Source organism: Lygodium microphyllum, chromosome 4 (genome assembly GCF_053477565.2).
Source record: "Lygodium microphyllum isolate KBCC chromosome 4, Lygodium_microphyllum_v1.1.10, whole genome shotgun sequence".
Lineage (NCBI taxonomy): Eukaryota > Viridiplantae > Streptophyta > Polypodiopsida > Schizaeales > Lygodiaceae > Lygodium > Lygodium microphyllum.
The window spans coordinates 170,922,652-170,949,090 of record NC_141138.1 but is presented as its reverse complement, the minus strand read 5'-3'; the positions used below and the strand labels follow the sequence as shown (position 1 = coordinate 170,949,090).

General features: G+C 38.5%; 1 protein-coding gene across 9 annotated transcripts in view; it reads right to left on the bottom strand.

Moving 5' to 3' along the window:
* LOC148037900 (putative serine/threonine protein kinase IREH1) overlaps window positions 1-26,439 on the bottom strand; it is a 167,610-nt gene that overhangs the window by 15,383 nt on the left and 125,788 nt on the right. For 5 of the 9 annotated variants that reach the window (XM_087676878.1, XM_087676884.1, XM_087676879.1 and 2 more), the window contains 2 exons: window positions 24,164-24,277; window positions 24,010-24,087 (listed from right to left, as the gene is read on the bottom strand). In XM_087676878.1, the coding sequence (XP_087533004.1) occupies window positions 24,010-24,087; window positions 24,164-24,277 (192 nt within the window). Of the gene's footprint in view, window positions 1-11,174; window positions 11,440-11,610; window positions 11,705-24,009; window positions 24,088-24,163; window positions 24,278-26,439 lie in introns of those variants that run through there. The other 4 variants (XR_015690729.1, XM_087676881.1, XM_087676880.1 and 1 more) reach the window with 3 other exon arrangements.

Below are 26,439 nucleotides of genomic sequence, written 5' to 3'. Positions count from 1 at the left end.
AGACTACCCATTGCGGATACATAGGGAATCTTGGCCATCTCGGCCCTCTGCTCATCTATCTGCGGACAATCAGCCTGTGATACCTTCACATAAGAAGGCAATGGACAGCCAATAGGCTTTACGTCCTGCATGCGGAAGTGCTCAAGGACTTTATGAATGTACTCCCTCTGTGACAAGTAGAGGAGTCCCTGATGCCTGTCGCGTCTAATGCGCATACCAAGTATGTGAGCGGCCTGTCCCAGATCTTTCATCTCAAAGCTCTTCTTGAGCTGAGCCTTAAGAGCATCTAGCTCATCATGATGAACTCATCATGCTGTAGCCCTAAGAGCATCTAGCTCATCATGATGAACTCATCATGCTGTAGCCCTAAGAGCATCTAGCTCATCATGAGCTTTCCCTGTGACTGCATAAAGGCATCAAACTCATGGTACCACTCCCCCTAGGTGCCTGCTTCAAGCCATAAATACTTTTCTTCAATTTGCATACTAGGTGCTCCCTGCCAGGTTCTACAAAGCCCTTAGGCTGCTCCATATAAATCTCATCATGCAAGTCCCCATGTAAGAAAGCCGTCTTGAGGTATAAATCCAAGTCAAGCTGAGCAACCAAAGCAATGACTAAGCGCAGGGTGGTCATCTTAACCACAGGAGAAAAGACCTCATCAAAGTCCACATCATGCTCTTGCTTAAAACCCTTTGCTACCAATCTAGCCTTGTATGCCGGCTTGGGGTGTCCAAGGAAACTTTTCAGCTCGTACACCCACTTGCAAATCCTTCTTGCCCATAGGCAAGGGAACTAAATCGCAAGTGTCATTCTTATGCAAGGAGTCTATCTCAGACTGCATAGCCCTCTCCCAGGAGTGACTGCCACCCCTGCACATAGCCTCATCATAAGTGAAAGGCTCTCCTGCACCTGTAACCAAGACATAATGCATCGAGGGCTGAAATCTATCAGGTGGATGTCTGTCTCTAGTAAACCATCTCACGACAGGCTCTACTGCCTGCCCAGCTGCCTGTCCAACGCCCTGACCATGAGCATCTGCTGCTGCAACTGTAGGCTCTCCAATTGGCTGTGCGGGAGCTCTCGGCTCCTCCTGAAATATGACCGTGCGGATCTCAACAACTCTCTCAAGCTGCCAATGCATCTTGTCTTAATGGAAGACTACATCATGACTGCAGATGACTTTCCGCGCCTGCGGATCCCAGAGACGGTAACCCATCTAACCTGCATCCCCATAACCAAGGAAAACACATTTGACACTCTTAGGATCTAGCTTACTTCTCTTGTCCCTGGGTACATGGCAAAATGCCTCACATCCAAAGACACGGAGATGCGCATAAGAGGGAGGTTTTCCAGTCCATACCTCCTTGCCAACTTGGAAATCCAAACCACTAGAGGGTGATCTGTTTATGATAAGCACATCTGTACTAACTGCCTCAACCCAAAAGCTCTGTGGTAGGCCTGCGTGGCTAAGCATACTACGTACATGCTTCTGGATGGTTCTATTCATCCGCTCAGCCAAACCATTCTGGGAGGGGTGTAGGGGGCGGTCAACTGACGCTTAATACCCCTCTCATCACATAACTGCTCAAAAGCACGTGAGACATACTCACCCCCATTATCTGTTCTTAGGCATTTTAGCCTATACCCAGACTGGTTCTCAACCAATGCAAGCCATCTCTGAAACACAACCAAGACATTAGATTTTAGCTTAATGGGATAAGCCCAAATTTTTCATGAAAAATCATCTATGAATGTAACAAAATACTTTGCACCACCCATAGACTGACAAGGCATGGGCCCACAGACATCCGAATGTACCAATACCAAGGGCTCACTCATGCGTGGCCTACCAGACTTCTTATGCATAGACCTAGTCTATCTGCCATAAAGACAATGCTCACATGAATCAAAACATGCATAATCAAGGGGCGGTAAGTATTGCAAACCAGAAAGCATTTTCATTCCCTTTAAAGACATATGGCCCAAACGGGCATGCCAAAGAGATACATGGGGGATAGAACCCACAGACAAAACATGATCAAGGGAAGAAGTGGATACAATCAAGGAATAGAAGCTGTCAGCCTTGGCACCTCTCGCAATCACAAGTCTGCCATGAGTGATCTTTCATGCAGAGTTTCCAAAAGATACATGATAACCTGCATCATCAAGCTGTCCAGCTGACAGGAGACTGCGTGTCAAAGCAGGTACATGACATACATCCTGCATAACAAAACTGCTGCCAGAAGGAAACTGCATCCTAACATCACCAATGCCCACAATATCAAGAGAGTTATCATCACCCAAGTGCACAGAACCCGAAACAATACAGTATGAATGAAACCACTCTCGGCAAGGTGTCACATGAAAGGATGCACTTGAGTCTAAGAGCCAACACTGTGCATACATAGAGTGTATCTCTGTCATTTGCCAAGCACTAGAAGAAGCTGCAAGGATATAATCATCATCAACATCCTCAGGCTACATAACATTGATCTCTTCAATTTTAACACTGGACTTTATAGGCACTATGCTGCGATCAGAAGACTTATCCTGCACTTTGTCTTTCCCCTTATCTTTGCGCCTTTCATTGCGCAGTTCATGGCATTGTGGCCTAATATGGCCCTTTTTCCCACACTGGTGACAAGTAACATCTGCATTCCTGCCACGAGATTTGCTTTGTGACTTCTCATGAGACTTGGACCGAGATTTCTGAGAATCCCGTCCACGGCCACTGCCATTGCCACTGCCATGCTTTCCATATCCATCATTCTTGCCTCTAACTATCATAACATGTGACACACGAGAGGGATTTGCTATGAGACTTCTCATGAGACTTGGACCGAGATTTCTGAGAATCCCGTCCACGGCCACTGCCACTGCCATGCTTTCCATATCTATCATTCTTGCCTCTAACTATCATAACATGCGACACACGAGAGGCATCTAAATTCTTATGGTTAACCTCTTCTTGCAGAAGAGCACTCTCAACATCAGATAATTTCAAGGTAGCAGTAGAGGCACATAATGCAGTGCGGAATACATCCCATGACTCATTAAGGGTACCAAGCAAGAAAAGAGGAGTGACATCCTCTACAAAAGTGATGTCCTACGAAGTCAAGTTCTTGAGTATAGCATGGAACTGGCTCAAGTGAGCAGACATAGTCACATTCTCCTTCATGCGCAGATCCATAAGCTGCTTCAGCCAATATATCTGACTCGCTAGACTTTTCTTGTCATATAGATTCTTGATTTTACCCCACAACTGCCATGCACTCTGTTCTTCCTCAAATACATTGTAATGAACCTGTTCTGTGAGAGATAATACAATAGTGGACTTGCATAACTCATCAAGCTCAAGCCATTCCTCATCTGGCATAGTTGTAGGCGGATGCCCGCTCAACCTCAATGGTTTGATCTGCGATTTCAGCACCAACACCTGCCAAATCTGGCTCTTCCAATAAGAGTAATTAATACCATCAAGCTTAGTGATGTTGAAAATAGCATGATTAGTGGACGAACTCACCATAATGCAGGCTGGAAGATTGAGGACAATTCAAAACTGCTTGCTGTTTATTGCAGAAAATGACAAAAAAAATCACCAAAATCGAGAGAAAATGGCAAGAAAAGTGTAACCAAAGCTATTGCCCACCAAGTACTATTGAAAGTACAGCATTTCAAAATATTTCAGCATGAAAAATCCATGTCAGTCCGAAGTTATATACTTGCTTTAATCAATGACAGTAGGATACTATGAGAGTCAATTTCTGACCAAATCACTGCACCAAGTCAATAAATGACAACCAACACATGACCAGCCATAAACAGGCATAAATCAGTACCAAACAGTCATCAAGACCCTGAGCAAACACCCAAACATGTCACCAAAGCATCCATCAGTGTGAGTAGGCATACCCCCTAGACAGTAGGGCAAAGTATACATAACACTGGCAAGACCTGACACCAGTAGGTGTATGCTCACTAGAGTGCAAAGCCCAAGCTCAGGTCAAAAGCAACTCCAAGATATCAGTGCATAAACCATGCAACATTTAAGTGTAAGAGATCCCAAAGTTTCAAGTATCTGCAAAATGCTCAAAATAGCATAAACCTCCTGCTCAATGTCGGTCAAGCATACAAGATGCTCCCACTAGCACAAAAGGGAGATAAATGAGCTCAACAGCTCAATCAAACCAAGTCAAAGTACCAAAGACAGGTAACCAAGACAATGCCTCAATAGCATCCCAAGAGCATGACAGCTACAGAGCGACTGTAGGTAGCATCCACCATGAGCAAGACATACATCCCAATAAAGATCTCTGACAACCAAAGTGGCATCCAATACAAAATTTTGGAATAGCGAATGAGAATCCAAGCCAAGTATTCAAAGAGCACTAAAGCTCAACAGGTACATGGTACACTGTGCCAAGATAAATGCATCAAGCCGTAGGCGTCGCGTAAGCATGTACCCAAAGAGCATATAACTGTCAAAGCACTGACCACTGTCAAGCATAGACCGATGTCAATAAGTGTGGGCTGAAATAAGCTCAAGCTTCCAAAAGTATCTGGATCCAATGACAAGGTCGAAGTCGTCCCTCGATGATCAATATATCATAGCATAACCCAAGACATACACCGGTAACCAATAGGCATATGTCAAAGCATGAAAGATAGCTTCAGCCCACGAGTATTCAATATGCATTTACTGTTATAAACTGTGTATTTCCAGCCCCACAATCAAGCCAAAATCATAGCATTACATGTAGCTTCAATCCCCCAATCAATCGGGATGTAATAGGCATCAAACCGATTATGTAGTCATGTCCAAACAAGCATAGGAATACAAATACATGCTGTCTCAGACCTAAAATCTGTTGCATAATATTCTATCATTAGAATTTGGCAAATCTAACATCACCATCGCGTCCGGAGGCATGCCAAAACCCCAACTTCGACTCTTGCCTTGCTTGAATCGGGTTTCGAATGCCCGAGATAGACAAAAAGAGTGTTTTTTTTTTTGCCAGATTTTGAAACAAGCGTAAAAAAAACGTGAGCTAGCTGGGGGGGTCTACTGTCCCAAGTGTCAACAATGGGGCCCAAAGGGGGCACAAATGAGAGCCAAAGAAGTCCTACACCAAGCCTCAGCAAGCCTTGATAGGTTGGAAGCAAGATCCAGGTGAAGGAAGCTCCAAGAGGGGTGAGCTATGGCTGCCCACAACCTGTAAAAACCCTATTTACCTAGACCTGTGGACTGAGATAAATCTCTAAAATAATGAAGCAATACCTCAATGTCAATGTCCTGATGGTGCCTTAATAGGCCGGGAAGAAGCTCGGGAAGCCGGGGAGTGACAAGAGCTCAAGAGAATGAGTTATGGCTGCTAGGAAGGAGACCCAATGCGAGTGGAGAGTCAATGGGAAGCTGAGAATGCTACGAGCCAAGCTCAAGAGTCGGAAGCCGTGCTCTAATACCAGTTGAAAGGTGAGAAGGATCGAAGCTTGCACTCGAGAGCTATGATGGGAGAGCAAGAGCAAGAAAGAGAGAGATAAGAAATGGGAACTCCAACAGTCACAATGTGTGACCGGGCCTTCCTTTATTCAAACTGTCACTAAAAGAATAAAGAATAAAGTGACGGTGACGGGCGCCCACCACCTGTTGTGTGCAGTGACGGTGACTGTCAGTGTAGTAATACATGGGCAGCTAGGTGGAGGTGCCTTTACCCCCAACAACTTTGTCATGTTTATTAATGATTGTTCAAGAAATCTATGGGTATATTTCATGAATGAAAAGAGTGATGTATTTGAGCATTTCAAATCTTTCAATTCAAGGCGGTTGTTGAAATAGAAACATACTTAAAAGTTAAGTACTTGAGATCAAATGGAGGGAGAAAGTATCTCTCTAATGATTTTAGTGGCTTCTTGAGGTCTCATGGGATAAAGAGATAGTTTACTTATAAGTATACCCAACAACAAATGGGGTTGTAGAAAGAAAAAATAGACATGTTGCAGAGGTCGCACGTGCATTGATGAGATTGAAAAGAATATGCCAAAACATTTTTTGTTTGAAGCTATTCATATTACTGTCTATGTTGTGAATAGAACTCCCATAGTTGCAGTTCATGGGATGACCCTTGAAGAATGCTTTACAAGCAAGAAGCCCGATGTGTCCCACTTGAAAGTGTTTGGATGTATTGCATATGGTCATGTGCCAAATGAGCTATGAAAGAAGCTTGATCCAAAGACTAAAAAATGTATTTTTACTAGATACTCTTTAGAGCAGAAAGGGTATAATTATTATAACCCTATCACACAGGTGAGTCTAGAGTGAGCAGGGATGTTATTTTTTATGAGATGATGAGCAGTTGGTATGCATCTATTGGTGATGTATTAGATGGTGATAATTATCATGATGGTTGTGTGTAGAAAGAAAAGAAAGAATCATGGAGCCTTAGTGGAACAGAAACATCATCTAGTACTACATCTACAATTAGCCCTTGGTTTGGGAGACTAAGGACTAGCCCCACATCTTCAAGTGGATCTACAAGTATTGCAGGTAGTAAGGACAAAGGAAAGAAAAAAGTGTTGGATGGTAATGATGCATCTACTAGTAATTTGGGATTTGATGGAGATTCTAGTGGTTTAGAGAGTTTGGATGATGAGCTTCGTATCCCTTTAGTCAAGATACTAGGTGTACAGAGAGTACATAGTAATGTAAAGACTCCAATGAGTAATCCAATGGTACACAGGTCTAGCAAGGTCAGATACCCTGTTAAAAGATTTGGTTTTGAAGGTTATGCAACTCACCATTATTCTTATATGATGAAGGTAGTTGAGGATGTTGAGCCTACTTGTTTTGAGGATACTATTTGTCATGCTCATTGGGATGCAACAATGGAAGAAGAGATGGCCACATTAGAAACCACTAGGACTTGGGATTTGATACCCTTGTCTAAGGACAAGAAAGCTATTGGTTGTAAGTGAATTTACAAAATCAGGCATAATGCAGATGTTTCAATTAGTAGGTATAAGGCTAGGCTAGTTGCAAAAGGCTATGCTTAAACATATGGCATAGATTATGAAGAGACATTCAATCCAGTTGCTAGGATGGTAATTGTTAGATGCGTGATTGCTTTGGTAGTAGCTAAAGGTTGGAGTTTGCAGAGAAGATGGATGCCAAGAATGGCTTTTTGTATGGCGAATTACAAAAAGAGGCATATATGGGGCAACCAGTAGGTCTATGAAGATTTAGAGTATTCCATATATGTGTGCAGTTAAAGAAGGCACTCTATGGGCTAAAGCAAGCACCTAGAGCATGGTCTAACAAGATTGGAGAGTATGTCAATAATTGCTTTTATATTTCTAATGCTGATCACTCACTTTATGTAAGAAAGGAAGATACATGTTTGGTCATTATGGTTATCTATGTGGATGACTTGATTATTATAGGTGACAATGACAATAGGATTGCTGAAGTTAAGGACTTTTTGAAGAAAAAATTTGAGATGAAGGATTTGGGTGAGCTCAAATACTTTCTTGGTATTAAGGTAATCAGATGTGATGATGGTATATGGCTATCCCAGAGGCAATATGGCTTGGATATGTTATCCAAGTATGGTATGATAGCATGTAAGCCTCTTTCAGTATCATTGGAGCAAAATGTAAAGTTGAGTTCTGATATTGGGGATGAGATAGAAGACCCTACTATGTTTAGAAGGATGGTAGGGAGTCTGATTTACATGACTATCACAAGGCTAGATTTGAGCTATGTTGTTGGCCTTGTCAGTCACTTTATGCATATGCCTACAAAGCCTCATTTAGATGCAATTAGACACATACTGAGGTATATAAAGTCCACTTTACATTATGGAAATTTTTATGAGGTAGAAAAGGATATACATGTGTTTGGATATATAGATGTAGATTGGGTGACATGTCAGATAGAAGATCTACCAGTGGATTCATGTTTTCCCTTGGTAGTGCAGCAGTAACATGGAGCAGCAAAAAGTAACCTACAGTTGCTTTATCAAGTACAGAGGTTGAGTATAGAGGTGTTGCTATGTATGGCTACAAAAGTTATTAGGTGATTTGGATGTGCAGGAGGGAGGTGGTGCATTTGTCATTCCACAGACAACATGAGTATCATACAACTAGCTAGGAACTTGATGTTCCTCCATGCTAGGACAAAACACATTAAGGTGCACTACCACTTTGTGAGAGAGAAGGTACTTGCAAGATAGATTGACTTGCTATATGTCAGCACATAAGATCATATAGTTGAGATTTTGACAAAGGCATTGGGTGCAAAGAAGCTTCGAAGCTCACTTGGAGTTGCAGAGATACAGTTGAGCTTGAGAGGGAGTGTTGAGATTGCAAGCTTAACATGTATGGACATTGATGATGGACCACCTAGCAAGATGGGTTTGCATGTCTACACTTAGCACGTCAGCAGTCATTATGGTCCTCACATGGCTACTGAATTATCACTTATTGTATTTAGTTTATTGCATCTACCTATCGCTAACATAGTTATAGCCCCAGTCGATTAGTATAGTCAGTTATGCACTATTTGACTTAGCAGGCCACTTTCCTTTATGTTGTATCTTATCTATACTTTGCGTACATTGTATTATGTGTGGAAGAAGAAAAAAAAAACCAGCAAGAAAATATTTTGGTCTCCATCTCTCTTCTTGTGTCTTTGAGTGAGCTTCCTCTTGTGTGTATGGTGTGTGTTTGGTGCATTAGCTCAAGCAAGTCCCCTCATCACACAATTCTTGACAAACAATGGTCTTCACATCTAGAGAGATGCTTAGTATAGAGGTACTTAAGAGTTTAAACACTTTGATTGACTTGAAAAATAGTATGCTTTGAAAATGGTTGAGTAGGAATGATTGCAATAGATATTTTTCAAGAAGAAAACTTGGATTACAGCTCTGCATGAAGCTAATACCAATGTAAATGGTTAATTGGAAGGGTAATTCTGTCATAGATTTGGGGAGGAGAGGGGACTTTATTAAGTATGATAGTAACAACGGATTGAGAAGATTAAGGCTATATGCTAGAAGTTGGAAACTAGAGGTATGATTAAAAATGGAAAGAGAGACTCAATTCCATTTGGTTGGTGACACCTTCATACAAATTGCATCTCTCATGATATGGATATTTTTGCTAGAAAGTCCTAAAAGATGATCAACTGAAGTTTCTCAAGACCTCTTTTATGTGTTTATCTTTTAAAAGATGTTAGAAATTGTGAAACACTTTTTTTGGGAGTCCATGAAGATGACACATAATTGAAATTTTGATGAAGAGCATGAAAGATCTTGTCATTCATCATAGCATTAGTTGTAAGCGAGCACTATTGGGTGATAGGGAAATTTCAATGAGGAGTCTTATAGACTGTGTGCTATCGTGAGAACTATTTTGTGTAGATTAGTCTCTTTATTTCTGAGAATGATACGTTGTTTGGTAGTGATACTAGAATGTTCTTGCAAACCCATTTTCCCAAATGTCATGAGTGTCTTTTCTTTATTTTGGTAGAGAAAACCAAGTCCTTTCTAGCTGTTGGGGGCATGCTTAAAAAGATGCTAGCATCCCTTTAGAGATTTTATGCATATTTCATCATACCATGCTTCTCCACATTTTAGAAAAGGATTAGTCTTGAAAAGTGAAGAATCTTACTCCTTTTCATATAGATACATGAAAAGTATTCTATGCCCTTGACATACATGTTCTCAATATGCTAGAGATATCGTACTAGCCTGAGCATGTTCTTACCACCCCATCGAGTTGACCTGATGTTAGAGCCTTTTACATATTTTGACATGCACCAATTTCAAATCTCCTTTGTGGCTCTAGACTAACATATTCCTAACATATATTAATCATTTGATATACTCATGATAATTGGCATCAATTAAACCTAGGCCTAGCTTTTTTTTTACTAACACTACATTGTTGTTAGGCTATGGGGATTTATGCATAGATCTAGAGGATGGTATCCTTTGCATTAAAGCCTTTTCCATATTTTGATGGTGCACCAATTTCAAATCTCCTTTGCATCTATAGATTGACATCTTCTTAAGATATGTTTACTACTTGATGAACTCATGAAAGTTAGGACGAGCTAAATGAAGTGTTAGTTTTTACTATTTTTAATCCTTTGACTAATCATTATAGTGTTGTTAGACTATGGTCATTTTATGCATAGAGCTAGAGGATGGTGCCCTATACATGGTCTAACATCACTCCTATGTACCAAATAGAGCAATTTCTGCATGGTTGAAAATCTACATCTTTTCCCTAGCAAGAGATCTAAAGTAATGCTTGGCTCTTAAACAATGCTAGGTCTATATTAAAAAGTATATTTTGTTAAATCAATGATCCTAAGATCTACATAATGAAAATATAATTTATGACTCGAGCTAAAAAGCAATGAATATTTTGAAGGATCGACATTACATTAAGGTAGTGTCAATTAGTTCAAAAGAAAAAATTTGAACCCAAGTAGAAGCAATTAATATTTTTTATTTTCTTATCGAATGTGTGCTATATGTCTTTAGTTTCCCTTTTTCTCTTTTTGTGCACAATTGGAAAATACATCAACTTAGCCAATACTTTGCTGATAAAATGATCTCCTAAACTTTCAAATTGTAAATAGATTTTCGGACATTGATTCACAAACCTCATTTCTAAGTTTTTTTTTTTTTTGGGATCAATTCATAGGTGAGCTCGATGGGTTGAAGACCAATCTCTATGCAATAATAAAGGACTACTAAAGCATATAGTTAAGCTCAAATCTATTTAGAATTGTTTCTTGAGGAGGCCACTGAAAAACCTCTTAGTGTTTTACCACGTGAATTCAATTTAATGGTTGAAAAATATTTTTTGTATTTTAGTGTATATATGATAGAAGGTACCATTTAAAGAGATTTCTCATAATCAATAGAAAAATGACATTGATTTATTATGAATGATTCACAAACAATGGGAATTTTTTTAATAGGCCTTAAATGCAAGTCGTATAGGGAGTTCACATGTAGCGAACCCCTTAAAGATCGTTGTTATCCTCTTCTACCTTCTATTTTAGTATTTTTCAATCACATTTTTGTTAGATAATTATATGTATCTTATCAAATAAAGCTAAGAACTTTGGGTAGCCTATCATCTTAGAACACCTGTGTACATATTCCCTAGGTCCTTCAATAAAGTAGCCCTATCTTAATTCTAAATGTTGAATGTTTACTTTAATCTAATTAAAACCCAAAGGGTCTGTAAATTATTCAAATAATATTGAAATCACTTCATTGCAAGTATTTTAACATATCAGATAATAGGTTCCTTTTAGACTCAATAATGTAGCTCAAGGGTTAATAATATTCATTGAGCAAGAAGCCCTTCTCGTTAGGGGTGAGAAAAATGTTAATTCATCAACGAGGTAAATTTCAATAGTACCTACATAATCATAGCCATAACCAAAGGTCTAAGAGGATAGATGCACATGTTACCTTAAAAAATTTATCTTTCAAAACTAATTAGAACAAGTTATGCATTAAGCTTATAGGAAAAAAATGATATTGTTTTACAAAATTAAAGACATTTATTTTGAATTTATTAAAAGCTTACCAATGTTCATCATTTATACTTTGCATCAAAACTCTTTATCCTTTACAGTTTCCATCAACACATCATAGTTGATTGTTGCCAACTGCGACAAGTTCTGCAAGACATTCCATGCATGGTAAGAGAATGGTAATGCTTATTATTGTTGATGTGATAGGACCCTTGCAAATTTGATTGTACACTTAAACATAATTTTACTATGACTATATGACCATAGCATGTCATTTCACAAACTAGCATCTAAAGTGATCCTAAGTTTGTGCAATACAACTTGTGTGTGAAAAAAAGACCCATCTGCACGTAAGCCTTCATAGATTTATATTGATTACTCCAAGATCCCTTTAAGGTCTCAATGAGAGGGTACCTTTATAAGTGGTATCAAATAAAAATATTGAGTTATACCTTAAGCTTACTTAGGAGTTAAGATTGAAAGCTAAAATGAAATTAATAAGAATGGATGATTGAAGATCTTGAGGGAACAATCCTTTTATTTAAATAATAAGCAAGCTAGACTTTAGTTAGAAATTGACTTGATCCTATAGTAAGTATCCATCAAAATGATGTTCAAGGTTCAAGGATTTGAGGATATTCTTGGGGTAGAGGTGGATCTGGGTCTCTCATTTGGTTTGAGAAGAGAAATCTTTTATTAAAAGAAGAAAGGGTATGCTTCAAGTGAAGGAAAGAAAATAGAAATTGAGCTAGAAAATGAATCGAATGATTTATTTGAGGTGAGATCAAGTGTGTTTCTAGTTAAGCACACTAGAATAACTAGACATGAATCAATAACAAATTATCTTGTGAAGTACTTGAGATTGTTATTTATTCATGCTATGTAATGCATGTTGTGTGTAAACCATCTTTGTGTACAAAGTAAATAGACTTCAACACTTCTTCGAAAGCACAAGAAGTTATGTCCTGGCTATTATGTGCCTCACAAGGTCATCAAATCTTTAGATACCCATGCTTACAAATTGGATGTTCCATCCATGTAAAGATTTGAACGTATGCCACGTTACTGTAAACTTATTGAAACCATGTGTACCTTAGCTTAATCACCTTCTTGATTATCACAAGTTGTAATAGCCAAACAATGAGTTCTTAAGATGTAACCCAATAATACATTAGACTCCAAGACTATGCATCTTTGGAACCACAACAAAATTAAATGCCTTGTGCAATGGAAGTACTACTTAGAAGAGGGTGCCACATGGGTTACTAAAGCCTACCTAGTAAAAGAATAAATCCATTTCTTGTTGAGATGCGAGCATCTCGAGCTTTTCAAGGGGAAGTGAATGTAATGTCACCATTTCTAAGCTCTTGATTTTTTCTTAAAGCATGTGGACTACCTTTTGACTACAAGGAGTATAAAAGCTATATATTATCTAAAGATTTATTCAAAGATGAAATCAATTTTTTCCATGCTAGAAATAAATGCCACCACTTTGAATACTTGGCCACCAATTTGTTGGAACACTTTTAATAAGATTGGAAGTTGAGATGAAGGTCCATCAATGCAAAAGAATGCAATTAATGTTTGAATCATATAATTGCATTTGCAACCAAATGCTTTAAAAGGAAAAAACTAAGTGCTTTCGGTCAAAGCAATAACAAAAGAATCAGGCCGCCCTAGCAAGAAATCTCATTGTGTTGATCATTACTCTTGTGTTTTAATTTTAAGGGGAGCAATTGATAGTCATTGATCGGCATCAAATAAAATCTTGGTAATCTTTTCGCATTTTCTTTAAGCATGCACACACATTTCTCTCCTCCAAAAACTATATAAAGGCACCCCCATGATTCCCTAGCATAGCATACAAAATCGTGCAAGGAAAGTTAAATGAGGACACTCCTACAATGGGTGAATCGAGGAGTTACCTTGCCACACATCACCTACCCTCCCTAGCCAAAACTCTATCCAAGCAAGGAGTCTAACATCTTGCCACACCACTAATGGCATCTAAAATTATCAACAACCAATGATCTCATGGCCTTGAAATGCTATTTGAATACCACTAATACTCATCCTGCCACTATTGTCACTATTGCTTTAGATGTAAGCAATGGCATGGATATATACCAAAGGGAAGAAATGGCAAGCATGACTCTTCTTGGTGTCAAATCCCCACATCTCAAGACCAAATTATTGTGATCCAAGTTCACATTGCTTGTTGTGATAAGTAGTGACTAAGAAATTAAAATTTGTTTGAATATGAATCACTTCATGTGACATATAAACACATCACAACTCCTAGTAGTATACTTAAGTTGAGGTGAAATTTTGTGTTGATTATTATCTATACTAATCCCATCCATTGTGCTTCTGCAATCAAGGAAGCTTGCTAGTAAGTTGAGTGTGATGTGATACTCAATGCATCCTTCTATCCTTGAAGTATGGCAGCCACCACCAACAAGGGTGGATCATGTAGTAAGTTGTGTTGCATGAAAAACCATCATTGTTGGTATGTGGAAAAATAGTGTGGTACCATAAACTATTTAGACACCTAAAGATTACTGGATGAGTAGTGAGAAGCAAGAGGATGGAGGTTCTAACAACTCCATCCTATAGGTAAGTGGACATGGTTAGTCCAATGGCTATTAGAATTAGAGGTGAGCATAATAGCATGGTAACATAAACTATTTAGACAAATAAAGATTACTGAGTGTTAACCCTCAGACAAATAAGGTGGAAAATCCGAAAAATCTAAAGCAAAAGTCAAGGCCAAGGCAAAAGTGAAACAAAAGAGGAAGGCACGTCAAGAAAAATCTGGAAACACAAGAAGTGCAAAAAATTCTTAAATCCAAGAGAGAGGCGCACAAGAAAAAGTGCAAATCAATACTTTTGTAAAAGAGTGCAAGGCACACCATGATTTATTTTGTAAAAGAGTGTCGGGCTCTCACTTGTGAAAAATTGTAAATGGTTAGAAGCACGGGTTGAGGCCATGCCAATAGGGAAGAGGAGGAGAAGGGTTGGAGGAATGGGCCAAGTCTGAAGCAAAAAGGGGATGACTGCCCAAAGGGAAATAGGGTTAGGGTTTTGTATATAAAGTTCAAAAGTGAACGAGGAGCTCATTCTTGTGTGTGGCCAAAAGTAGCTCTCCTCTTCTTCTTCTGCTTGTTCTTGCTTGTTGCTGGATCTTGTGCTTGAGAGAGGCAATGTGAGAGCGTGAGGGTGAGGGACTGTGGTGGAGAAGTTCTCCATCTTCTCCTCTCTTCTTCTCTTCTCTTCTCTTCTCTTCTCTTCTCTTCTCTTCTCTTCTCTTGGCAATGGAGCTTAGAGCGTGGAGCTTGAGGATCGAGCTTGCTTGAAGCTTGCACTTGGATCGTGGAGCTACTGGAGTGCTCAGGAGAGGAGGTAACTCGATTGGCCATGGAGCTAAGCTCACTACACTCGTAGAGAGAGATAGCGCTTCAGCTATGTGAAAGGTAGCCATTAGTGCTCGGCTTGAAATGCTTGAACAATAAGCGGTCCGTGGGTCTTGGCCGTCAAGCGTGAGCCCCCAACACCGAGTGACCAAGTGAAAAGGAAGAGGATGGAGACCCTAAAGACCCTAGCCTATAGATAGCTGAGGACAATTAGTCATGTGGCTTATATTAGAATTAGAGATTGGCAATCGTGATAGCCTATGTAAAAGGATAGACTTGATAAAATACTATTTTAGGGAAATAGTGTGGTAGAGTACTAGTGGTTGAGGTCATGGAATCAATTTCCAGTCTATATGGACCAAGCATAGTGTTATCTACTCTCATGGTTGATTAGATTCTTGTTAGGGTGATCGTTGGATATCTAAAACCCTATGCCATAGGATAGAAACCCCCATGCTCAACTAAGTTTGTCATTCTCAAAAGGGAACTAGATGGTGTTGCTCATGGAACTAGGAGATTTGGTTGCCTAATCAACCCCTCTAAGTTTCGATGAGAGGGCACCTTATAGACAAGCCTAGAGATAAATTGAAATATAAAATAAATTGAAATCCTAGGAAAAACTAAAATGTAAGACACCAAAACCCGAGATGAAGCTATTTCTCATATTAAGATTGTGTGTTTATGGTCATTATGAAAACTAATGTGAATGCAAAGACTTATGAAATTAAACCTCGAAATAATAGTTGTGGCAGTTGAACAATGAGAAAATGTTAAAGGAAGTGATCATCGGTTGGCTACCCCAAATCAATGCATATTGAGCATCTTAGAAGATGCAAAATAAATCATCTTGTGGGATGAGTTTCTCCACTAGAGATTGCCTGAGTTTCTTTCTTGAGAAAGAACCAAGTCAGTAGCACCCCCATGGCATAGGAAGCATCTTTAGATGTAGGCTCAATGCATGGAAGCTTAGCAAGGCTCTACGTTGGTAAATTAGCCATATTCAAGGATGAAAATGCAATCACATATTGCCTAAATTTGCAAGGTTAGAAGGTCCCATCCTAGATGGGATGAGTTTTTCTACACTTTGCAAGAGTAATATATTTGTATCTACTTTTCACTAAATACAATGTTTCTTTATTGCCATATTCTATGTTAAAGAAGTACAAGGAACATTATGCAATGGGTAATGAAATTGATTTTTTTAAAAATATGTTACATAATATGGTAGCATAAACTATTTAGAAAACTAAAGAATAATTGAGTGAGTGTGTGAAAAGTGGGAGAATTTAACCCCAACCATTAAATTCTATAGATAAGTGTACCTAATAAGTTGACCAATAGCTTTTTGTATTTATGCTACAACAGAGAGTTGATGCTTAACTCCCCCTCATTTCACACTCCCCTTGAACCAAGTGTAGCGTTAATAGCTTGATTGCCAAGTGACTCATCTTGGATGGGCCTGAGATGGATATTATGGGGACCATATTGGTGTTTCCCCTATAAAGTAGAATCGAAATCCCAAGACCAACCAAGTCCATTACTCTAAGAGGGACTCAATGGCATTGCTCATGGAGCCACATGTTTTGGCCATATCGATGCTTCCCCTATAAAGTAGAATCGAAATCCCAAGACCAACCAAGTCCATTACTCTAAGAGGGACTCAATGGCATTGCTTATGGAACCACATGTTTTGGCCAATTACTTGCAATAACCATCTAGAGAGAGTCTAGAGACAGGGAAGGAGTACCTCACAAGAAATGTATAGCCAGCCATTAGGGCAAAAGACTATTACTAGCAAGTAGCAGCGCCAACGATCAATCAGTAAAGGAGAAGACTATTAATCTCAAGGAAAGCCTAGCAAGAAGACTACCACCAAGGAGGAGACTACTACTAGGGCGACTATCAAACTCCTGTCAACTATGAGAGTACTTTTAGGGGGAAGCAAGGGAGTTCTTGGGGTAAGTGTGAGGACTCCCTCCTTCGATAGAGTCATAAATGTATTCCCCGTCGTTGGATCCAAAAGGTATATTGCAAAGCTAGTTATGTGCTCAAGTGACGCATGATATGTATGATCTGCATGCTATGTGGTGAAGCCTCGTATAATGATATATATGATGTGATGTGCCCCAATTTTGCACCTTTCCTTGAACCGTGATGCAACATTCCTTATTGATCTATTTTGTGAACCTTGCTACTGTCATGCATATTGTGAACTACATACGTATCAAAGCTTCACCCAACTTGGCTCATAGCCCTTGGTATCATAGCTTCCATCTTGAAGCATACCATCCACTTCCCCATCCCAATTGCAGAGCCTCACTTTTGGTACCCCGTAAGCACTTTCATGATTATAGATTCCTTCACTACACATTTGCAATGAGCCCTTGCTCTAAGATGCTTAGATTTGAGTTTCTTGCTCATCTTGGTTGGGTCAATTTCCTCCGTGAATGAAGGTCTAGTCTTTTATATGGAATGGTGGGTTCCTTATAGCCATGTTGCTTGTGAATATTTGACCACTACACATTGCTTAAAGTGCATGATAGTCGAAAGCATGGTAAGAGGGTAAGGAAGAATGCAAGGTAGTGATGAAGAAGCAATAATTTTAAATAAACCAGTATCAGGGCACTGTGGAAAAGCCCAAGGGGAAGGCCTCCCAAGGAAAAAACTGCAATGTGTTATTAGCAGCATAGGACAGTAGTATTAGCAAACAGTGGTATCATTATCATGTGTAATAAATTATGAGGCAGCCTAATATTGCCTGTGTGAAGAGCTCGGTATTAGGAAACAGTGGTATTAGAGGGTGGAATTCGCCAAGGTACGTGGGCTCTGTCATCCATCATGCAGAAGCAGCGACGTCGACGTCAAGTCTGCCAGAGAGAAGAGCAGCCACCCCCCATGGCTCTGCCCTCGCACTCGTATAAGTACTCGCTCTGCAACATGATAGAGCTTCCTATGATGAATGAATCAGCGCTGCATGGCAGAAGGGCAACTCCGGCGGCATCACCGGGATCAGCGCCTCAATATAAATTCATGCGTACGCGTCATGACCACAGAGAGGATAATATATCATGGCGAAAATGCACACGAGACCTGCGGTGAGGGATCGCAGTTTTAAGCCTCGTTTCTTAAATTATTCCTCATCTCTACGTCTAATGGCATTCCTTCGCCTATCCCAATTCGGAGTGTTTTTCCTCGCTTCTCGAGATACCAAAGTAAAGGGCGTTGGATTCAAAACCCAATATTCTTTCAAGCGAGAAATTTTTTGTAGTTTTCATTCTTTTTCCCTTAAAACTTTTTTTATTAAAATAATAATGTGGTTCTATTAATAGACAATGATTGCATCCCTTCAATGCGAAGGGTATTGTCGAGTTCAAAAGTAACGCAGAGTCATCTAAAGTGGTATGAAACCACAAATGGACTCTTTTGGTACTAGCTAGCACCACCTTGGAGGTGCAATCCACTTTCCTGAGGCTTTTCAAAAAGCATCAAAATGTTTGAACGAGTAGTTCTAGCCACTCTTCCTAAATCAGCTTCCACTGCAATTCCTTGGAGAAGGCTCTTTTGTTTCTTTCTTTCCAAATCCACAAGATTGCGACGCTATGTAATACACTCCTGACCTTACGAGACTCTTGGTTCAGATTTGAATGCTAATGAGACCTAGACTTGCATGGCATATGGGTTGCGTGGCATGCCATGGTTTCAAACTATTATGTAGGTCTCAAGAATTGAGTGCTAATGAGGCCTAAACTTTCTTGCTAGGTAAATGATTGAAAATCCATAGTCATCATTGCATGGCATTCCCTCTTCTCTCAATGTCTTCATCCATTAAATTTGGCTCTTATGTGGGATTAAGGTAATCATAAATCCATACTACCTTGGCTTCCATCAAACTATCCTTTTAACGAAAAATACGCTCTTGGGCTTCTACATCAATGGACTTTTTGTATGTGTGTGTGCACACATACATGTGTGAAAGAAGTGCATAGGTAGTATTCCAACTCAAATGTAGTTGTTGACTCTCTATCCCCACCAAATAAGTGACCTAGTTAAAGGTTCTAGAGTATGCACATCACCTACACTCAAATAGATATACAAACTTGTGGAAACTTTTTTTTTTTGGGCTACATCTAGATCTTAAACATAAAAGACCCTCAATACAAATCTAATGGAAGTGGAGTGAAAGTAGTAGAGCTTATGTCGACCCCCAATGCACTCATACATAGAGTGCTCCCGATAGAGTTCTCTTACTTGCTATGAATTTCTTTTAAAAATTGCCAATAGAATACGCACATCAACTAGAGTTGAATGAGTGGTGCTACAAAACTATATGATTTGGATAGTGTCTTGTATGTTGCTTTACAAACATGAACTATCCTACTAGTTGCTTTACAAACCAACAAAATCTTTGTTTTGAATCTAGCAACAATCTTATCTATAGCTCTTTTATCCTCCTTAGCCCTAGATACTGTATTTCTATCCCGCTATATACTTTTGTATACAGTTGCTCTAGGCTCTAGCTATATTCCACAACTTGAGATCTCCTCATCCAAATTCATTTGATCATCAAGATGGCAATATTCCTCTCCAGGTTGGCATTGAGTCCAACTTTATTGAACCAAACTTTAACTCCATCCCAAATCTTCTTAGCTTTTGAAACATGGCTAAAACATGTGTGTCATTAGCTCCTTCCCTTACCAACACAATATACGAGGGGGGAACGTTAGAAAGTTTCTTCAAGTTATCTCACAAAACTCTTTTTCCATAAATTTTTGGGCTCTCAAAAATTTTCCATTCAAAGCGTGACTTCCATACATTGTCTTGGCCCACCCTTTAGGAAAGAGGCCAATTCTCAGCTTTCAAGGCCATTAACCCATCTAGCCAATTCTTTTCATTTTGAGATAGGCTGAATTGCTCTTCAACTTTGTTTATGGAAAGTATGTCCCCTTATCCAAGCTTCAAATGCTAGCTCGTGGATTCTTGGCCATGGAAAGTGCTAAGGTAGGCCTTGAGTTTGCATGGTAGTTGCCATCCTTGAAAGTACCAAGGAAGCTCCAAATTACTTGCAAGAGGGAGTGATTAGCTTTCTTGCTAGGTTCCACGCTCCATCTCAAGTTCTTTAATACATATCACCATCCCTCTGGAATACTTTAATAATGGGACTTCCCTTTACTTGGAATTTCATAGAAGTCACATGTATTTGTGGGCAACTCATCTCTATAGTGTGGCTCGGCTAAGAGCTGCTTTGGTGATTATCATCCAAGGCTTTTTTACCATCCATTCTTATCAATACCTTGAAGACAAGTCTCCTACCCTAGTGATTCCAATCTAAGCCCTCCATTAGCTTGGGGAGGTAATCAATCATAGCCTATAGAGTGGATCTTCACACTTCCCCATGCCAGCATATGAAGTTTATGAGCACCTTCTCCATCTCTTTCAAGTGGCATTTTTTGAGGGGGGTGGTAGCCTCAAGATACATAGCAACTAGGGATAAAAGCATTGTCATCAATGAGGATGAGCCTCCCCATCAAACTAGTCAAGATTGTAGAAAAGTTTCTCATTTTAGCCTCCATCTTTTCCACTGGCCATTGTGCTCTTCGTTTACTAATGGTGCCAAAGACCTACGAGCACATGACAATATCTAAATACTTGGCCCATCTTGGTTATCCTTAGACCCATATTCTGCAACCATTGCAGCATCTCCTACAAGTCAACATACATGATCTCAATTTTTTATAGATTAACTTGCAAGCCTAAGACATGGGCAAAACTAGTCATAGACATGTAGAAAAACATTGATATTATACAAGTCAACGTCCAAAAAATTAGATTTTTTATATACAAATAGCTAGTTACACATTTGTGATACATCCCCCAATGTGAGTCCTTGGATGGATCTATCCTGAATTTTCCAATTAATCATCCTTAGGAGTGGTCCTGTTGCAAATGCAAATAGAAGTGATGTAACACCCTTGATGAACTGATTAGCTAAGCTAAAATGAATGAGAAGTATATCCATTTACACAACTCTCACACTAGCATTGCTAAAGAGTAGATTCACTATCTTGCAAAATTGCACACCAAATTCCATTTCCAAGATGACCTCTTTGAAAAAATCCCACCTTAGGTAGTCGTAGGCCTTATCTAGGTCTATATTTAGAAGAACAAATTGACCCCCAATCTACTACGCATACCATTAGGTTCAAAATTGACTCATGGACTTTCCTACATTTAAGAAATTTGTATTGAGCTCAATGGAGCACTCTAGAAGAAATGAATTTTATTCATAAGAGAGATCTCTGGTGATGTGAATCACATTCACCATTGCTCAAGTTTTAATCCATTAAGTGACTTCAAGAGCAACTCGATTCTACCTTCATTAATATTAGATGGCCAACTTTCTAATTTAATGCATTCATTGGCAAAGGAGTAGATCACATGGCTACATATCTCCCAAAGAGCTTCATATACCTAAACTTGGATACCATTGAGGCCTAGGGATTTGCCTCGCTTCATCTTCTTCATTACAAAGTACCTTTCTTTTTTAATGAATGAGCATGTGAGTAAGGAGATATCCTTGGTAATTTCCTCCTCTATCGACTCAATGGATTTCAACACATATTCCTTTTAGTAAGGCTCTGATCATGTTGATTGCCCATAATGGTAGAGAGATGCTCCACATAGACTTTTAGTATGGAGACATCATTTTTGTGGATCCCTCCCCCATTATCCTTGATTTTGGAGATAAGCTATCTTCTCTATTTTGACTAGAGGGAATTATAGAATGTCAAAGTGGGTGCATCTCCCTCCACAATCCACCTCCCTCTTAACTTCATCTTGATGGTGCTAAATTGATGAAGCACCTCCATATCTGGATAATCCTCCACCTCCTAAATGAGAGAGACAAGAGTAGACTCATTAGAGTGAAGAGCAATAATGGCCAATAGATTCCTCAAGCATTTACTTGCAAGTTTCACACTTCTCTTTTGATGCTTAGATTGAATTTGGCCATGATTCTTAGCTTCCTTGGTAAATTCTTCAATGGCACAATTGATTGTAGCCTAGGGAGAGGCTATGCATGGACCTACTTCAACTTGTCATTATTTTAAGTTCAAAACAAACATGGCATCCTTTGGAAGTCTTACATTGAAAATGAAGGGTGGAGGGGCATTATTATTGTTAGAGAGGACCTTGATTTCGAATGTGATTTGTGAAAGATGGTGATTGAATTTGACATTCTCAAATATGATTGGAGAAGTAAGGTACCACCAACCACCCCTAGATGATTGAAATCTTCTTGGTGGACTTATCCCATATACATTGTCAAAGTCCAAGAAACCTTCATCACCCACCAATGATTCAAATATGTTTTTGTCAACTAGGGGGAGTCGCACCATTTTCTTGATTGAGATATTGCCTTTGCAATTTGCTCTCTTGTTTTTAGTGTCTTCGTTAGTGTTGTTCTCCTTATTAGTTTTGGGATTGACTTTCTCCCTCTCCTTTTGCATTTCTTTGACAAGAGGAGTCTTTGTCACTAGGTTAGCATCCTTGGATGATTGTAGCATAGCATTGAAGGTACTATTGTTAGGCTTCTCCAAGTATGTTTCCTGCGCTTGCTTCCTAGGTTGAGCCTCTTTGAGTTTCTAAGGTCGGATATCTTGAGTCTTCTTCTCTTCATCCTTGCCCTTCCTCGCTTTGGAAAAAGTGTCATGTTTTCCTGCAAAGGTAGCAAGCATTTGGAAACGAAGAAAACTTGACTTACAACACAAGCTTGAAGCCATGTAGGTCAAAGATCTTGATGTAATCTGGGTTTTCCTTCTATGATAGCCCCTTTTTTTAGCCTAAGAAATCCATCTACAAGTGTTGGGATGTAAAGTACTTTTCCAATGATTTTATAAGTGCTTCCACTTCCTCATCTAACCAATCGAGCAATCCTAGGAATGTGGTACACCACACTAGGCAAAGTCCTAGGACAATATATCTTATGGGGAGAAGTGTGGGGACCAAGGCAAAGAGTATATAAAGTTCCCTTTATATGTGATTGTGAAGGTGAGTATCTAGTCTCCACTCCCATTGGGTGCCAGCAACTGCAAGGTAAAACCCCTTCCCCAAGAAATACATGAGAGTACTTTTGGCATGAAATGTTTGCATAAATCATTTGGAGAACTCATTTTCTTGAGGGACTTGACCCATAAATAGTAGAAAAAACTACACACATAGAAATAATAGAATAGACCACTCATTTCCTTGAGGTACTAGACCCATAAAGTAACAAAACAATCCACACACAGAAAAGCCCACAAACCTTCACTTAATCCTTTGCAGGGATAAAGCCACTAGTGCCTTGTTGATTCTAGTGTTCACTTCCTTAGCAACAATCTTTCTCTTCTCTCTCAACTCCTTAAGGTTGTTTCAAATAATCTTTTCAATGTCTACCACATTAATATTGGTAGTAATGCATTGTATCACCATTCGTTGGTGCCGTCATGGTGCCATCTCCTTCAAGCTCCCCCTTACCTTGTTCGTCAAGCCATGTTTGGCTCCTCTTGAGGTTTATATGGATACCCACTACCTCTACGATAGAGAAGGTGATGGGAAATAAAAGGAAATAAATGCTCTTTAAAGCATTAAAGAAATGGGTCTACAAAAGACATAATGCTGTCTATATGTCAAATTTGCATATTGTGTGCATCATTCTGTGCGTGTATGTGCAAAGTAAAATGCTCCAAGGTGGTTACTTAATGTGCGGCAAACAACTTTCATACATGCTAAAATTCTCAAAAATAGATCCTTTAGCATACATCTTCCACATATGAACATGAAAATAGTTTAGGAATATGTTGTCAAATATGTAAGCACACATATTGCAAACCATACAACCTATTTGCATATTTGAAAAATTTATGCACAATGAAAATGATACTCACATCATTCATTAAAATTTGATAAAGACTGTATTTTAAAATATTACTACTCACATGTAATGGAACTCATACATAGCATAAATATTTGAGCTTTCTTAAATGGAAGAAAATGCTTTACCTTGAAGGAAAAATTACTAAAAGTGAATTTTGAGGATCTTGTGCTTGCTGTGTCTATAAGATCTTTATGTTCATTCCCCTACATATGACAATTTCATAACGATGAGAAACATTTCCATTACATGATGTTAAAGTCTACAAAAAAAAGTACCTACTTCTAGTTTGTTGCCCTTCTCATGTACATCAATAGATTTTGAATCATTCCATGAGATACGACAATCAAAGTAGCTTGTGTCATGAGGGCTGTCAGGACTGGGAATGAAAGCCACCTGCCAATAAGAGTTCAGATTTTTTATTCATTATCCATTGAGCAAGATATTATGCAAAAATAACCTTTAAATTAAATTTATTCATAAACCCATAGGCATGCACTATGGAAAATGAATATTGCATGGGTACAAAAATTTTGATTCATTTATGCTAAAACAAAAGAAATTAAAGAGTCAACTTGAAATGTTTGCCTATACTTACTCATAGAATTGCTTTATGCTATAAATAAGCAAACTCTCTCATGGGACAAACACAAGCAAAAACGAAACTAGATAAGGCAAGGTGAAAAATTGGTGACCCTAAACACTCAAATTGAAAGGCATATTATTTTTAAAAGAAACTAAAATGTGTGATTGTCAACACCTTTGATCTAGAAGGGAAAAGTGGTTGAATCCTTAAATCCAATCTTGCAAGGGGATGGCTCTTCTTATTTCACTTGTCTTGAGATCATATGGTCACAACTAGATGAAGTTATTTCTTTTTATGTGAAACATACATAATAGGGGTGAAATAGGACATTTACAACATCCCCAAGCACCAAAAAAAAAAAAAAAACATAGGGGCATATTTTTCCAAATAAATATGCTAAGCATAGAATATAAAAAAATTTCCCACCTATACAAAAAATTTAGAGATGCTAGCCAAAATTTTCTTTCAATCACTTCAAATAGATTTTTAAGAGCATAATTTCACTCTTTATTTTGAGCATTTTCCATTTAATCAACAAAAGATTCACCCATTTGCCTAGAATCAAGAAACCTATTTTTTTAAAAAAAATTGGAGGGTTGCTGTGTTGGGGTGGAAAGGGGGGTTCCAAAAAGCCAACATTTTTAATAAGCATGTAATATAAGTTAGCTAGGAATTCATAATGCTTGAGCCCTAAGAGGATTATTGGAGATATCATTTGTGAGAATTTGCGCACTAAAATAATATGTATTTGGAATTTGAAGACATTCAATATAAAACCATATTTTCTAATGTATTAGAAAGTTTAAACTAAGAAAGATTAGAGAATAGAGGACATTGCAATCCTAACTTTGATGTTTGGTGAATCTTGAGTGTGGCTAATAGTTGAAATTTAAAATGTTGATGGGATTGACCTAAGATCATGTCGTCCGTATGCAGCTATGCAAAAGATTAGGCAAGGAAAAAGAAACTAGAAAAAATAGACAAATAAGGCCTTGAACAAGCAAAAGAATAAGCCCTATATGGACAAATTTTGACCTACATCATTGATCTAGTGAGCTATGCAATTTCTATTTGTCAATGAATATTTGATCAAATATTGTCCAATGGAATTTCACAGTAGCAAATCCCTGCTACAAACTTATCAAATGGAGGTAGTTGTTATTATATCTAAAACATTGTGGTATCATAAACTACTTAGAAAACTAAAACTAGCAAAATACATGGATGGAAAGTGGGTGAGTTTGATGGGGGTAGTTACACTTTGTGAATGTGGACATGATAAGTTAGGTAACTTCCCAAATGATAAAATTTGAGTTACAACCAAGATATGAATCTAGAACTAGAGTTGATATTTTCTTAGGGGATCATGATGTCAATTGCATCCTATTATAGAGAAAAAAATGCTAATGTCATCCTTGTTTAAAGAAGTGTGGGATTGATCATTGAGAAGACATACTAGTCGCACCCAAGAGTGTAGCTTAAACCCAACAAGAAAACCTGTAGAATTTGACCAAATTTCTCCTCTAAGATAGAACTAGGTGGATGTGCAACTTCAAAAGAGCATACAACAAGAGAGTTTGTGAATGTATATACAAAGATCTAGTATCAAATCACAATCATTAAGCTTCAATTGAACAATCCTCTTTATGGATAGATAACACAATTGTGATCTTGACTTTCTAATCATTTATCAACTTTTTGAAAATCAATCCAAATTTTCAATGTCATTTTCTTTCAAGGTTTTCACTTGAACTATCTCATTAACTATTGTCTATTGCCATTTAATGTTGATTGGTTAGAGTATTTGAAATTGAAAGTCCATGTATGAAATAAATGTACTTCTTTTAAGAATGCATCAAATTATTTATCTAATAATTTGTAGCTATATTTTTTTACAAATTATGAATAGTTATGCATTTACTATGTACACTTGTAAATGACTTCTGAAGTACCATCTCATGGAAAGCTTCAT